Genomic DNA, 16,344 nt, shown 5'->3' on the forward strand with positions numbered 1-16,344 from the left:
GTGATAGTGTGTCCTGACACACATCCGGAGTCACTGCTCAGTTGCAGCCTCCTCACAGGGATTTGGGCAGCAGAAGGGTGGGGCTCCTTGGGATCATTCCCCCCACCCCTACCCCCACCACTGCCCACATGGGATTCTGAGGCTGATTCCTGTGTATGCTGCTGGAATTTGCAGACCCAGCTGGCAACCCAAGCAGGTGTCCTTCCCACCAGTCTAGTGTGTGTGGGGATATCGAGCCAGATGCTGGCAGGGGGGAAGAGAATCTTGCTACCCTGAGAGCCCCCTGGGGTAGGAGAGAGTCAGAGCCCTCCTGAGGAGGTTGAGGTACCCTATCCCCTCTCATATCTCCATGGAGATTTCCACCTCGCTGCTCCTTCTCCTGGACCCTGCTGCCCTCCAAGGAAGTTCTATTTGCCCAGGCTGGTTAGATGGGGATCCAGTGTCATTATCGCTTGGTAAAGATGGACACAGACCATGCTGTCCTGGCGCTTATAAACAAAGAAAGACTACCTCGCAGATTTTGAGTTCGGTGTGCATCTGCCTGAGTCTCCAAGGCCTTTAGGCTGAGTTGTCCCTCTCCTCAAGTGACCTGTCCACAGGGTGCAATGTGACTATGGCCCCTAGATTTTAGGCCTGCCTTCTTGTGCCCCTCTCCCCGCATAGCAGGGTGACCTAGAATATATTCTTTAATAAACTGCTCTTGTGCAGAGGAGGGTAGAATTAGGCTGAACCTGTCCTCTGTCCCCTCGAGAAGGACACCGTCCTCCCCCCCATACAAAAGGAGAATTTATGGGTGGTTGTCCGAGTGGCAAACACTAGCTTCCCAAATCACCTCAACGGACAACCAATGAAGGGAAACCCTGGTCACTAAGAAAGCTAGCTGGAGAGAGACGGGCAGTCTAGTGTAGTCGTGGTTGTTGACAAGTGAAGGTAGGTGAGCTGGCCTCGCCTGGCCTTGGCGTGGGTAACACAACACTGGCAGCCTCACTGTCTACGGGCACCCACTCTCGCTCCTCACCGTCCATCAGGGCTATTCTGGTCTGTTCCTTGCGCGGCACTGTTTCCAGTGACCCCAGGGCTAGGAGTCCCTTTGATCACGGACACCAGGGCTGAGATTGGCCTAACGCTCGGCTCTGCCCCAGGTGAACCGAGACTGTCCTGGTGGTGATGGGTCCAGACCTTTTGTCTCGTCTCCACACTACCCTGACTGACTGGGAGCGAGCTGTGCGGGAGGCATCTGGCCTCCCGCAGTTTCTTGCGCTTGTTGCCATAGCTTTAGCACGCCCTGCGCGATCCTCGTCTCAGCCTCTCTCTCTCTCTCTCTTCCTCTTCTGCCCCCATCTGGAAAATCTTGCTGCCCCCAAGTGCTTTTAAACACTGTCACTGCCCTTCTTGGGCCCCTTTCTCGTCTGCTCTGTCTTTTGGGATGAGGTGCTGACCCTGAAAGCAGGACTCAAGGTGAGGACCCACGGGAGCCCCCTGGCTCTCCGGTATGTTCCATGGTTCCCCTGCTCTCCACCCTGCCACTCCTCTGTCTTCCCTGCGTGTTAGTGGCCCCTGCCTGCCTGTACCTCCACACCCTTCCCTGAGGGCCAGCGCCCACCAACCCAGTCCTCCTCCCAGGACGCCCTGCTTCCAAAACGCTCAGTTGGGGCAGCAGTTTGCCATCCCTGGGAAGGGTGTGCAGGACCTTTGCACGGACACTGGGCTCCTCAAGGAGGTTGGGGCACCTGGAGAGCTGAGTGTTGAGCGAGTGAGGAACAGTTTCTGTCAAGACCCCTACTCCTTCATTGTACACCTGCTGGCCAGGTCATGGAGGGCGGAGTGGTATCTTTAGCCTCTCCCAGGAGCAGCTATACCCCCTCTTTAGCATCAAGAACACAGGAAGTGTGCAGGAAACTGCTGCTTAAATGGAAATAGTGGAATGAGCCTTGTTTGAAATGCTGAGTGTGTGGGGGCAAGCCTAGTTCCCCAGAGTCTCTCTATCCTTGGACTCAACTAGCTGTAGTCTAGCAGGAGTCAGTGGCCGTGCTCTGATGGGCTCTAGATACTGCCTGGCAGTCCTAGCTAGCATTATCTCTCTAGACACGTGGGTGGTGTGACCCCAGGGCCTCTCCCTCAGCTGTCCGAAGATACCTTCCCAGTGTCTTATGACTCAGGACAAAGGTGTAGGGGGATTGGTTCCTGAGGAGACCCACGTGACTAGGCTGGAATTACTAGGGGCATCTGGGTTGGGGGGTCCAGGGCAGGTGGGAGCTCAGGCCTGTGCTGTATCAGTGTTTCTTGTGACTGCACTTGCTGTGACTGTCCTTTGTGGGCCTGTCCTCTTCCTCATTGTCTCCTACCCTGTGCCTAGAGGAGCCCTTAACCTCAGCTTTGCCTTTCTTGTCCATATGGATCCACTCTTCTTCACAATGGAGGTGTCTGTGTGTCTTGGTGCCCATCTGCCCTGTTTGGCCTGAGCCAGTGTCTATGGGCATATCTGTTCCCCACTTGGGTTCCTTGTGGGCTGGCCAGTTGGTATCTACATGGGATTGAGATCGACCAATCATTCACAGATACGGCAGAGCTTCACATTGCTGATGGGTCAGAAAAAATGGGGTCCGAGGGAACGAACAGTGTCACACCCTTGGCACCCACCAATCAGAGAAGGCTGTGAACAGAAGCTTCCTCTTGCTCAGATCTTGTCAGGCTCTCAAACCATGTTTTTCCAGACAGGAATGACCAGCCACTTGCAGCATTCATTAAAATGGACACAGTTGGTATTGATTCCTGAGTCTCAGTGGCCAGGTGTGGTCAATGGCCACCCCACTAGACAGCACAACTATCAGAGATGGTCTCTACTGCAGAACTAGGCCTCAGATCCTGGCTTCTCAAGAAGCCAGAGAGCTGAGGAACAAAAGGGACTTTTGTCAAAGGTGTTAGGAATGAACCACCTCTGTCTTTTGTTCTCAGTGTTGACCTAGGGGCCATGGCCCAAGGGGCTAGGTGCTCACTTGCTGCTTAACCCTGAGTCAAGTCAGGGAATGCTCCTGACAGCAGCACCCTGTAGTAAGTCATGAGGATGTGTCCAGTTTTTGTCCAGCATCCTGAGAGTGTGTGAGGCACCTGAAGCTGCTCATCTACCTAGAGTGTCAAACGTATGTCCATGCCTGGGCAGAAGTACAAACAGTTTGGGGGCTAGCCTGCTCTCCAGAATCTAGCTCCAATTCTAATTTCTATTTACACCAGTTAGCGAAATACGTCCTTTGTTCCTAAGTGGAGAGGCTCACGCATCAATGACACAAAGCTGAGAGTGGAAGTGGCTTGAATAAATATGTAAAAAAGTGGCTTTCTGGGGCTTGTTTCTGATGTGAGACGGTCTTTTATGTCCTTTATGCTGGATTCCTCAGGTGCAAAGTTTGTACCAGCGCCGCTATAACTACACAGGAAGAAGGCCTGGAGAAAAAAAAGTGTTTTGTAATTTTATCTTTTTCTTTTTCTTTCCCTTTTCGTTTTTCTTTGGTTTTTCAGGATAGGGTGTCTCTGCATAGCCCTGGCTGTCCTGAAACTCACTCTGTAGACAAGGCTCACCTTAGACACCAGTTCCTTCCTTCTTTCCTTCCTTCTTTCCTTCCTTCCTTCCTTCCTTCCTTCCTTCTTTTTTGTTTCTTCTTTTTTTTTTTACTTATTTTTTGTATGTTCTAATGCAAAACAAATCTCAAAAATTTGGAGGGATTCTTGGAAAGGGCCAGTGTTTGCTAGGATTTTGCTAAGGTATCTCAGGTTCCTCTTTGGAGCTGGACATCGCAATAAGATGGACTCATGGAATCCCAGATGAATGTACTTGGTCAGTCCTAAATACGAGTGTGTCTCCAAGCCTCCTCTCTTGAGCTTCCTTCTGATTGGGGGCAGCCATTGCCTCCTGGGTAAATCAAAGTCCACTACCAACAGGGCCATAGGCTGGTGTGGCAAAACCTCGCCGCTTGCCGTTCGGTTTGTTAAGCTAAACTGCACATTTTTCCCTCCCTAAAAGGCGCATGCTTTGCAGCGGTCACATCCAGACTGTCTCCATCCACATCTGGCCTCCTGCAACATCTTGGTTCATGTATTATTATTATTTTTGTTGGCATGAATATAGCAAAAAATAATACATCTCTTAAAACATGAACCCACACTCTCTGGCTTTGGAAGGAAAAGGTATTTTTGGAGGAAAACCACAGGGGTTCCTTTTCTCCAAAAATAGAAAACTGTTTTCTTTCCCAGGCCGCGGAAGACTTTCGCGCGCACCCCTCTCTCTCTCTGTCCCTGCTCAGGCGCAGATACTGCGGCTGGGGGACTGTGAGCCTGAACTCCCCGGGTGGTCACAGTGCCTCAGTTACCTGCTCTCTGTTCCGGTCCTGTCGCCGCCCCCGGGACTAACTATGCTCTCCTCATTTCCAGTAAAGGCAGACCGTGCCGAGGGTGCCTGTGTGGATGCTGCCCCGGACACTCTAGGTACCACGCAATGCTCGCACGGACTGACCACGCTGCACGCTCCTGCCCTCCCTGCTTACTAGAGGTTCAGGAGGAGCCGGCACGGTGCCCACCCAACTCTGAGTTCCCTGATGCCTAAGCACAGGGCGGAGCTGGGCGCCTGGCCTCTGACTCTAGATAGAACCCCCTCCTGTCAGAGCAGGGGGCTGGCTGGCCAGGGTTACTGCTTTAGAAACAGTACGATGTCCTTCAAGGAACGTTTCCTCTGGGGCCGGCCACTCTGGTACCTCTACTAGGCATTAAGGACCGAACCTTAGCCGGCATCTCACTGAGGGAGGCAGCTCGCTGTGTTCTGGGCCCTTCAGGACCCCCCAAAGCCAAAGGCCATGTCTCCCCCTTCTGACTTGCAGGCCTGGATTAGGGAAGACTGGAATCGGGGTAGCGAAAAGCCTCCGAACCCTTTGCACCTTGACTACACCTTTTCCGTCCCATCCCCCTGTCTGTTGTCCGTGTGTAAAGGCATCTGTCCTGCTTGCTCTGGGGCCCCTGCCTCCTGGTTGCCCTCCCATGCCTGTCCCTTTCCTGGCTGGTGCAACCCAGCCATATGCAGGCAGCTGTGGTGGCCCCCGCATGGGGGAGCCCCCATCGTGTGCATGTGGCCGGCCGTGCCGAGCAGCATGCTGTGCATTTGCACCCGTGCATGCTCCGTGTCCTTCTCCACTGGGAGAGGGGCTTGAAGGCCACCTCCACACCCCACGGGCCTCTCTGCTGACTCTGTGTGCTGGAGGTGGGTGCTTGTGGGGAGAATGTTGCAGCTGTAGACAGGGAGCTGGGTGTCTGGACTGCCCTGCAAGGCAGCCTGCTGAGGCCCTGGCTGAAACTGCCTTGCTTGCCCATGGCCTTCGTGTCCAGGCGTTTCTGGCCACAGGTTGGACCTTCAGGGCAGAGGCTAAGGTCAGGCTGCTTGAAGACCATAAGGGCTGGGAAGGATGGGCCTGCAGGAGCCCAGCCGAAGTCTGCCTTGCCCTGTGTGTTCTTGTAGACTGTCTCTTGGGCATCCTCGGTCCAGCACAGGCTGGGCAGTTCTCTATGGATGCTGGCTCCCTGCCATTGCTAAGTCTGGGTCCCCATGCACTGACTAGGGCAAGGCCCATCTCATGGCTGGTTTCCTTTTGTAATTTTAACTCTGGGGAGGGTGACGGGAAGAAAGAGGCTGGGGGGTTTGCTTGCTTCCCCAGTCTTCCTGAACTGACTCCTGGCTGATGTCATGCCTGTGACACACAGGGTAGTTCTGTTCATGGGCTCACTTGCTGGGGCTTCTGGGGTCACTCTGGAGAGCCTCCTCCCTGATGTTTGCTTTGATCTTGGCTTGGTGACTTGGGAGGTAAGAGGGAGACCCTTAGACTCCATGCCTCTATCCAGGCCCTAGAGATGTGGAAGGCTGTGTGGGGACCGAATGTCCTGGCAACAGCAATCCACTTTGTTCCTTTCTGTCAAGGCCTCCTTCTAAGGAAGAGACAGCGTGAAGAGCTGGAGACTGAAGAACCAAGATGAAGGGTGGGGGGTCTCTTTCCTGGCAGCTGTACCTCTGCTGTGGGCTGCAGCCCTGTGTAGGGCTGGAGTCCAGGCCTGCATTTGTGTGGTTGATAACTTTTCTTGGTGGCTGTGGAAGAAATCACTACTAGGAAGGAAAAGGGGCTGACTTGGGGTAATCTGCCAGAAGGGACCTATTTAAGTCCCTCTTGATGTAACAGGAGTCAGGGGTCGGGAGTCAGGGAGAGCCTGACTTGACCTCACCAGCTCAGTCTGACTGACAGCCGGAGTTAAATGCACACTGATTATAAATTGTTGCACCGTTGAGTGACTCCTGGGACCCCAGCAGGAAGGCAGCTCTGTAACTTGATTCAGGATGATCAAAGCCAGGCTGCTTAGTGGTGACTCATTTCCCTTCCTTCAGTGTGTGAGCTGGGGTGGGGGTGGGGAGGGATAGAGAAGGAGCCCCTGAGTGATACTGGGAAATGTGAGCTCCCCCAGCCTAGCTCCTACCCTGTCTACCCTGGGTGGACCAGTTCCTGTGATAGAGGGGCCCACAGGAGGAGAGAACATTATGGAAGCCACAGACCCTAGAATATCCAGTTTTCCTTAGACCTAACTAGACTTTTTTCTTTAGAAAGGGGTCAGAGAGTCATGTGGATTCTGGGTGTCCCTGGCCACCAACTGCCTATGTGTGGCCTCCAGTATTTCAGTGAAACACAGAAGTCCAGACTCAAGGCCATTTTCCAAAGCTAGCAGATGCCCCTGGCTCCTGATGCCCCCAGGACACAGGACATTTTGAATCTTGACATCCTATTCTTTCTCCTTCTTCTTTAGAAAGTTTGAGCAGGCAAGGATGATCTCCCAAGTCGCGTACTGTCCCAATGGGGTGGGGAGGGCCACTAGCCCCATCCGCAGTCCAAAGTGGATGGATTTAGCACGGTGGCTTCTCTGCAATAGTTAGCTCTGCTCTGTCTGCTGAACATGTCTCTGGCTGGTGGCCCATGGTGGGGCACTGTGACTGGGTGTGAAGTTGGGTTCTGAGGCACTGATGAGCAATACTGAACACTGAAACTTCCTTGGAGTTACCCTTAGTACTCTGTCAGGTATTGGCGTGGGCCCTGTCTGTAGTACTCCTGGAAGTCCTGTGACTCCTATGTGGCTGAACGTGTGAGTCCCACTTCACAAGAGACTCACTGCCTTCTGCCTCTGGAGTTACGGTGGGGTCATCAGTAGAAAAAGTAACTGGCCTGGACTGAGGCACGTTGCCTCCAGAGTAATGGTGGAGGTCACCTCTGTCTGGAGCAACCTAGTCACAGACTCTCTGTCTCTTGACGTCTAGATCACAGTGAGCTGCTGAACTCTGGGTTATGAAGAAACACAGGGTGAGGGAGGTCCTAGGACCTTCTAGAGTCTGGAAAGAGCATCCCAGTGAGAAAGAACTTTGGGCAGGGGCTGGCCATCATCTCTCTATTTCTATAGCCACGGCCTGGGGCTGGCCAAGGCTTGGGACAGCCACTCCTGTGACAGTGGAAGCCTAGCCTCAGAGTGACCTCATCCCTGATGTTCTAGAATCATCCCGGGGAAGGGGTCTGAAGCCCAGAGACCAGAGAGTATTGGGCATTAGTCCCACACAGAGGCCAGGCAGCTTCTGGGACTCACAGAAAAGGCTGGAGCCAAGGTGGAACTAGTCGCGTTAGTTGTAGCCCTGATTTCTGGTGATCCTGGAAGAGAGGAAAGTGGTAGGATGTTGGTGGAGACATTGGCACAGGCAACAGGGAAAGCTGTTGGCTGGGCCAGTACAGACAAGGCCCAGGGAAGAGATCCAGTCTCAAGTGTATGGGGATGTGTCTAAGAGTCATTTGGGGGAAGCGGACAGGACAGTGTGGAGAGAGCTCTGGCACCTTGTGGTGTTAGCTGAATGATTCAGGAGTCCCGCCGTTGCTTCCCCAGGTCTGGCCACACCTTTGCAGCACCTCACCTCTCCCCTGTGCTTCACCAGCCACTGCTCCCTGTTCCCGGCGTGGTTGGTTCCTCTTTGGACTTGCATCTCCCTCCTAGCTTGGGGGTGGGTTGGGGGTATCAGTCTCAAAGAGACATGACTTGTTATTTCCAGAGTGATTTCTCTTGCTGTTTTTCTGTCTGTCTGTCTGCCCGTTCTGTCTGCTGAATGGTTATCCTGGGAACAGTCAGAAGGTCAGTTTGAAAGATCGTGTCTTCTCCAGCCCCCGAGGCGTGGCTGCCAAGGGGAAGGGGTCTCCCCAGGCCCAGACGGTCCGGCGGTCCCCCAGTGCTGATCAGAGTCTTGACGACAGCCCAAGCAAGGTGCCCAAGAGCTGGAGTTTTGGTGATCGCAGCCGTGCACGCCAGGCTTTCCGTATCAAGGGTGCTGCATCCCGGCAGAACTCAGAAGGTGGGTCAGCACCACCTTCCCCAAGGCTGCTAGGGGACGGGCATTAGCACTTGGCTATATGGTACAAATGGAAGTCTCTTGGAGCGGGAAGCCCCCACTCTTATTCTTTAAGCGACATGTGAGATGATCCGCTTTGACACACATCATTCATTGGCGTCTTTCCATCACCTGCGGTGCGACCTCTGCAGATAATGGAGAAGCCCCGAACCCTCTAGGTATCACCCCAGCCCTCTCCAGCACAGGATGCCATACCTGCTTCTCTACCTCCAGTCTGTGCATGCCACACGCATGATATTGAGCCTCATATGGGCCATGGTGGCCGTTTATTTCACACTGAGCATGGTGTCTCCAAGGATCATCCGCATTGTCAAATGTTATAGCTTCGTTCATTTCTTGGCTGAGCAGTGACCACAATGTGGTCAACCATGCATCTGTTGGCAGGGATATCCTTTTAAACCCTCGTGTTGTGCAGGTGATAGCTAATGGAAAAGAGACTGAGAAAGAAGAGTTGCCGAGAGGCAGGGGTGAAGGGGTGTGGGGGAGCCTGAGTGGGCCCTATGGTTGTGTGCTCATAGTCTGTGCTTCCTTCCACCCAGAAGCAAGCCTCCCCGGGGAAGACATCGTGGAGGACAACAAGAGCTGCAACTGCGAGTTTGCGACCGAAGATCTCACCCCTGGCCTCAAAGTCAGCATCAGAGCTGTGTGGTGAGGGACCCTGTGCAGTGACCACAACTCCTGGGAAAGCACAGAGAGTCCTGAGGGAGACCCCTGCCCGTTCTAGCTCCTCTATCTGTCAACTAGAGCCCAGAGGGCCAGGGAGCCCTGGTGGAGCTGCCGGAACCTGAGAGCACAGACCCTGACTGTGTGGATGAGACAGAGGCTAAGGGCAGGAGGGTTTTGCAGACAAGTAACAGCTTCCCCATACCATTGCTCCAGGAGGATGGGACCTATCTTGAGGCTGGGCAGTGACTGGGCCCATGGTGGGGGAAGGGTGAGTGTGGTATCCCAGATAGAATTGGTACTAACTACCCATGGATGTGGTCTTGAGGGTGACAGGCAGGGTGGATATGGGAAATGGCCCTGCAGTATAGCCTCTGTCTAGAATTCATGATCTCTCCATCTCTGCAGTGTTATGCGGTTCTTGGTGTCTAAGCGAAAGTTCAAAGAGAGTCTGCGTCCCTATGACGTCATGGATGTCATCGAACAGTACTCGGCTGGACACTTGGACATGTTGTCCCGCATCAAGAGCCTGCAGTCCAGGCAAGAGTCCCTGCCTGTCCAGTCTGGGCATGAACAGGGCCCTCCGGACAAAACCAGGGCGTGCACAAGGGGGCACCAAGGGCTGGGTGACAGGTGTGCAGAACAGGGCCAGTGCCACCATTGGAGATCTCTTCCCACCTTGTTGGCTTCTGTTTGCTTTCTGCTTGTGTTTTCACACTATCTGGTCTGTCTTTAGTATTTTTTCTGCCCCTCCCTTTTCTCCTCCCACTCCCTGCACTGTGGTGCAAGTATGTATAATGTGTGTGTGTCCAATGTATATATTGAGTGTACATGTGTGTGAATGTTGTACATGTGTGGGCATCTGAATATACTCATGTGCATGCACAAGTGCAGGCATGTGTGCATATATGTGTGCAACTGGCATATATGTGTGGGTGTATGCACGAGCAGCCATGTGCTGTGCTGTATATATGCATATGTGTGTTGGTGAATGATGTATGCATTGTGTGGTGTGGCACATATGTGCTGAGATGGAAGTGTTTCTGTGAAGAAAGTGGAAACACAGGGATTCTTGTGGTCCTGCCAGTCAGTGGCTGGGGACCCTGGAGCTGTTTCCTCCAAGATACAGCCATCTGCTTCCTCATGATGGGGTCCTACTTTCTGAGTAGGGAGGACATCAGAGGGCAGCCACTGGCTTATTCTGTGTGTGCAACAGGCTTGCTTACTCAGAAGTTTATATACACATGTCATCATATACACATGAGTAGGGCCTGAGTCAACCCACACATACACATGTATTCAACATATGCGGATTGTACATATACAGCAACAAGTCCATGATTGTTTCAGCCCCTGCTACAACATGCTCACAGGAATGCATCCTCAGATGCACACATACAAGTGTGCATTCCCATGTGCAGGAGCACACAGGCTTATGCACAGACCGTGTCCATAACTGTTCCAGCATGTCCCCATTCCCCATGTTTCTAGGCACACATCCTTAGCACACGTGTGTGTTTGTGATACATAGGAGGAACCTGTCTCCTAAGTGGGGGCACACCCTGCTTTCCAGTCCTGGAAATGGAGCATGGGTTTCAGTTAGACAGAAAGTAAGGAGCATAAAGACAGCCTGGGGGACTCCTTGGGGTCAAAGAAAGTTGCAGCAATGGCAGGAGTCAGGATAGTAGGGCTTCTATAGTAGTAGCTGCTCTCATAGGTAGAGGCCAGGCAGGTGATATCAGCTCAGTCTGGGCCCTCTGACTAACTTTCCCAGAGCAGAAGAAACTATATATGCTGCACGTGGGTGAGTGAGAATCCCCAGCCTCTAGCTGAATGCCATGCCCATCATCACCACAAACTATCTGCTCCACGCCTTTTACTCCACACTCCCTGCTCCTTCTCTTCCTATCTGGGAAACATACGGCCAATGAGGGAGCCCTGTGCTTCTGGCCTCTGATGCAGACTTCGGGTTGCTCTGTGACTGCAGAGTCTCTTTGTGGTACTTAGCGCCCAGGCACCAATGCATCCTATACTTCGCCTGAGGTTCAGTGGGCAGGCTGGATGGTTCTTGGGACATGGGAGAAGCCTGGGCAGATGTGAGGGCCACAGTGCGGGTCCACATCTGTTTTGATCATGTTTTCGGAGAATCACTATTGTCACGTTATTCCATGTTTCTGTGCATGCCTCGCAAGTCACCTTGGGTTGTTTATGATGTGTTTTGCTGGTGTCTCTCTTCTTGTTTATGCTGCCAGGATAGATATGATTGTGGGCCCCCCACCCAGCAGCCCCCTTCAACTCCCCGGGCACAAGAAGTACCCTACCAAAGGACCCACGGCCCCTTCGAGAGAGTCACCCCAGTACTCACCTAGGTTAGGATGCACTGCCTCCTCCCAACCCTGCTGTGAATGGCCAGCCCCTTTGCTCTTGGCCGCATGAATGGCAGCAGCTTGCACTTTTCTTTCTACAGGGCGAGGGGACACTCAGGTTCTCTTCTCTTCCTAAAGGCAACGTTAGAGAAGAAGGCTCTCTCTGCCAGGGCTGTTAGGTAGTGCCCCAGAGTCCTCCATCTACAGGGATTGACTTTCCATGGACTTCTCTGTCTATCTGGTGAGGCTACTAAAGCAGAGGACATTGTGCCCTTGACCAGCTCAGGCCCTTCATACGCTGCCCATTACTGGGGTGACCACCGTGCACTCCTTGGCTCTGTGTAGATTAAAGCAGATGGGGTTACTTTCCTGGGCTTCTTCCTTAGATTTGAGATGCACCTGCCTCCTAAAGTTGTTCTGAAGAATAGTGAAGGCTGGGGATGTAGCTTGGTGCTAGAGCACTTTTTTGGGCCATGTGTAAGGCCCCTAAGTTCAATTCCCAGCACTGCAGGGGACAGAAATAAATGAGAAAATCCCCATAGTACACCCACCCCCCAAGCTGACTCTCTCAGTTCTGGTGTTATTTCAAGTTACCACCACTATCATTGATGTCATAGATAAGAAAGATGGCAGCAGGCTGGAGAGATGGCTCAGAGGTTAAGAGCACTGGCTGCTCTTCCAGAGGTCCTGAGTTCAATTCCTAGCAACCACATGGTGGCTCACAGCCATCTAAAATGAGATCTGGTGTCCTCTTCTGGCCTGCAGGCATGCAGGAATGCAGGCAGGCAGAACCCTGGTATACATAATCAAAGGAAGGAAGGAAGGGAGGGAGGAAGGGGGAGGGAGGGAGGGAGGGAGGGAGGGGGAGGAAGGAGGAAGGAAGGGAAGGAAGGAAAGGAAGGAAGATGGCAGCCCACCATATCCAGATGACAGATGGGGGCCAGGGAACAGTCAGATGGCAAAAGCCAGCTCTGGTGTGGTTAATAGAGACTTCAAGGCCTGATTACCCTGTGACCACTCAGATAATTTCCTGTCTCCCTCTGGTGGGCCAGCAAAAATGTAAAGCTCCCAGGAGCACAGGCTCCAGGAGGGCAGGTAGACACTGCCCTGTCTGTCAGCCTGGGGGCAGAAGAGCTCCAAGGCAAGCTCAAAGGAGTTTGGGAAGACTGGAAACTGGCAGATGTAGCATCTGCCCTTTTGGGCTCAGGGTTGCTGCTCATAGAGCAACAAAGGTCAATGTGATGAGTATACCAAATCCGATGTGAGAGGGACCCTAGGGGGAGGCGGGCAGTTGAGAGGTCCGACAGATGACTTCCAGACTAAAGAAGTGGCCCAGGACACTACCTGCCGAGGACACTAGAAGCCCGTGAAGCCCGTTTTGGTCCCCTGGTTCTCTCTGACAGTCGTGGTAGAGATAGCCATCCAGGCGTAGGCTGAGAAGGGCTCTGCAGACCTCAGAGCCCTCTTCGCTTTCTCCTGTGTTGCAGCAGGGTGATAGACAGACACAACACACGGACAGGTCTTACGGCACAGTTGCTCTCTCACCCAAGAGGTGAGCAGCACCTGGGGATTGAGTCTGATGCCCCAGCCTGAACCTTGGGGGAGGAGTGGTGCAGGTCTGCAGAGGACCCCTGTCTGAAGCCCACCCCTGAGACCCACTGGGCAGATGGCTCATCATGTGGCAGGGTGAAGGGGCTGTGCACCGTGCCTGGACGTGGGGACAGCGGGACAACAGGGAACCTGTTCCCTTGCCATTGTCACTGACACTCTGCTTTGGAGCCAGAAGGTCCCCCTGCCATCCCTTCCCCCCCTCCTTTGCATGAGCCCAGCACGAGTCCAGTGGAGCATGCAGAAGCCGCCCCTGGCTGATGCAAGCCTGCACCTCCCTCTGGAGTTGCCAGGAAAGCAGGGAGGGCACCACCCAGTTCGTATAAAGTGAAGGGAGAACCTGATGAAATGCACCTGCTGGCGTGTGGCTCATGGGTGGGGCTACACAGCTCAGCCACACTCTGGATGCAGTGGCTCTAGGCTCTTCACAGGCTCTTTGTTATTAAGTGGTCTGCAGCTCCCAGCCCATGCTCACTCCCTGTGACACCTGCCAGCCTCGCCTCATGCTCGCATAACATGCCTGGATCTGCTGGTGCCCACTGGGCAGATAGGAACCCCATCCCCTGAGGACAAAGGAACTTCTTCCCTTCTTGTTGGTATTATGCTATCATCACTGACCAACTCAGTTGAGTTTCTCACCTCGCCCGACACTTTACAAGCACACACATTCACATGGGTGTGAGTCTACCCCCACACATGTGAGTACACATGCATCACACTTGCATGCATGCATCAGCACACTTGTGTGCGTATATCCCCCCACCCCCACCTCACAAATCCCTGGTTGGCAGTGCTCATCTCTCCCCTGGTTGTGCTTTGACCGTTCCTATGTGGCTCTTGTTTCCTTTTCCCTTCGTCTGATGCATGGAGCTGACACTCACTTTCTCCCTGCTTCTGTTGTCCTTGCTGCAGACATTTAACACTGTCCCTGTCATACCCATTGGGGTCCAAGGAACTCCATGGCACATTAATGTGGGAGTAAAGCTCGCAGGGGGCGGCTCCTTGGGCAAAGGCACACCCTCCCCTACTCTGATCACTTGACCTAGATGCCCCACCAACCACCTCTGACCCCCTGGGCCTTAAGTATGCTGCAAAGACCAGTGAATCCCAGTCTGGGAAGAGCTATGAAGCAAGACCAGTGGGGTTGGAGCCACGCTAGGGAGGGCCCTAGGGAGGCATTTCCCTTTACTCCTTGTTAATGTGCCAGATCCCATGGGGATGGAACAGAATAGGAAACAGGACCCAAGGTGTCAGGAGGCAGCCTGAGGTCATGAGGCACCAGTGTCCATCTGCCTGGCACCTGCTGCCCCCCCGGTCGGCTCTGGATAGGGCTCGGAGCCCAGATCTTGGGGGGCTGCGGGTTAGCCCAGGAAGAAGGGGCAGGGGCCTGGCCACACCCTCCCAAACTCATACTTGGGGGCTGGGTCTCTATTCCCGCTAGAGTGGGACCAGATTGTGGGGCGGGGCCCAACAATAACGGACAAGGACCGCACCAAAGGCCCAGCAGAGACGGAGCTGCCCGAAGACCCCAGCATGATGGGACGGCTTGGGAAGGTGGAGAAACAGGTGGGAGAAGGCTTGGGAGGGGAATGGTCTCTGTTGTCTCTCTCAGTCCTCATTTGTTAACCTGTGGCTGCTGAGTAGCCCAGGCATAAGGGTAGATGCAGCAGGAAGTTGCCAGGAAGTTGCACATTGGCCCTACTTCTTCCCTTTGTCTTTTCCTTGCCCAGTGCTAGTCTTCTGCCTGCTGGAAATGGATCCTTAGGAGCTATAACATGAATCCCTCTGTGAGCTGGCCTGAGCTCAGACACACACTAAGCTCAGAGGTTGAGCTGTTGGGAGTCTGGGGTAGAGGAAACACAGTTCCCGGGTTTCCTTCCTTTGCCCCTTCTCACCTGGGTGCATCCTGGGTCCTCTCCTCAAAGGCGCAGTCAAACAGCTTCCCACTCTTACAGGTCTTGTCCATGGAAAAGAAGATAGACTTCCTGGTGAGCATCTATACGCAGAGCGATGGGCATCCCACCAGCAAGAGACCAGAGGCCTATTTGGGGCCAAGGAGCCTGAGCCGGCACCACCATACCACAGTCCAGAGGACAGCCGTGAGCATGCGGACAAGCATGGCTGTATCATTAAGATAGTCCGCTCCACCAGTGTCTACAGCCAGAGGAACTACGCTGCACCCCCCAGCCATGCCCCCTGCCCCAGTTTCCTCCGTCCACCTCATGGCAGCACGGTCACCAGCGCCATGGCACCTCCCCTGTGGGAGACCATGGCTCACTGTACGCATCCCACCACGCCTCCTGCGTCCTGCGCATGATGCGAGTCGCTGTCTGCCTACAGTGGGGGCAAACCGGGCCCAGTACAGAGTTCCTGAGGCTGGAGAGTGCCCCAGCCTGCAGGCCCCCTGAGGGTGCCCTGCGGGATAGCGACACCTCCATCTCCATCCCATCTGTGGACCATGAGGAACTGGAGCGCTCTTTCAGTGGCTTCAGTATCTCCCAGTCCAAGGAGAACCTGGATGCTCTAGGCAGCTGTTATGCAGCCGTGGCGCCGTGTGCCAAGGTCAGGCCCTACATCGCGGAGGGGGAGTCTGACACAGACTCAGACCTCTGCACACCGTGTGGGCCTCCCCCACGCTCTGCCACTGGCGAGGGCCCCTTTGGAGATGTGGGTTGGGCGGGGCCCAGGAAGTGAGACTGGGCTGGGCTGCTGGGCCCCGTGCCACACCCACTCTAGGTCCTGATTTGGAGCTGGAGTTCCAGGGCCTCTCCTAACGTGACAGAATGACATAGAGTAGTGTGGATTGAGGGGATGCTTGTGGGATCTGGCTCTCAGGGCTCATGTGGAGTGGAGATGAGGCAGGGCTCCTTGGCACACATGGTAACATTTTATAGAAGTTCTTTTCCAACCAAGAGGGGGAGATTGAGGCGGGACCCTGGAGGCCCCAGGAGCTACCTATGACAGCAAAGCTAGCCCTGCTCGGTCTTCTTGGGGGACAGACATCACCTTGTGCGTGAGGAGCAGCAGAGAGACGGTGGCACCTGTACGTGAGGGTGAGGGTGTGGATCAAGTATGTGGGTGGTAGCGGTGAAGTAGGGCCTGTCTACTGCTGATGGCCAGTCCTGAGGCCCAGGGGTCTCCCAGCATAGGCTGGAAGCTCAGGAGGTATCATAGGTCGCTGGGAATGGCCCACTATCACACCTGACTGCTTATCTCCCAGTTCCTGACTGCCCCAGTAAAGTATTGCCA

General features: G+C 54.1%; 1 protein-coding gene across 1 annotated transcript in view; it reads left to right on the forward strand.

The window, feature by feature from the left end:
- Window positions 1-15,789, forward strand: part of Kcnq2 (potassium voltage-gated channel subfamily Q member 2) — a 54,328-nt gene extending 38,539 nt beyond the window's left edge. Inside the window, 8 exon segments of the mRNA XM_038330510.1 lie at window positions 8,178-8,401; window positions 8,998-9,106; window positions 9,530-9,661; window positions 11,374-11,498; window positions 14,537-14,661; window positions 15,051-15,122; window positions 15,125-15,295; window positions 15,298-15,789. Coding sequence (XP_038186438.1) covers window positions 8,178-8,401; window positions 8,998-9,106; window positions 9,530-9,661; window positions 11,374-11,498; window positions 14,537-14,661; window positions 15,051-15,122; window positions 15,125-15,295; window positions 15,298-15,789 — 1,450 coding nt within the window.
- Window positions 15,790-16,344: the final 555 nt, after the last annotated feature.

Source organism: Arvicola amphibius, chromosome 5 (assembly GCF_903992535.2).
Source record: "Arvicola amphibius chromosome 5, mArvAmp1.2, whole genome shotgun sequence".
Classification (NCBI taxonomy): Eukaryota; Metazoa; Chordata; class Mammalia; order Rodentia; family Cricetidae; genus Arvicola; species Arvicola amphibius.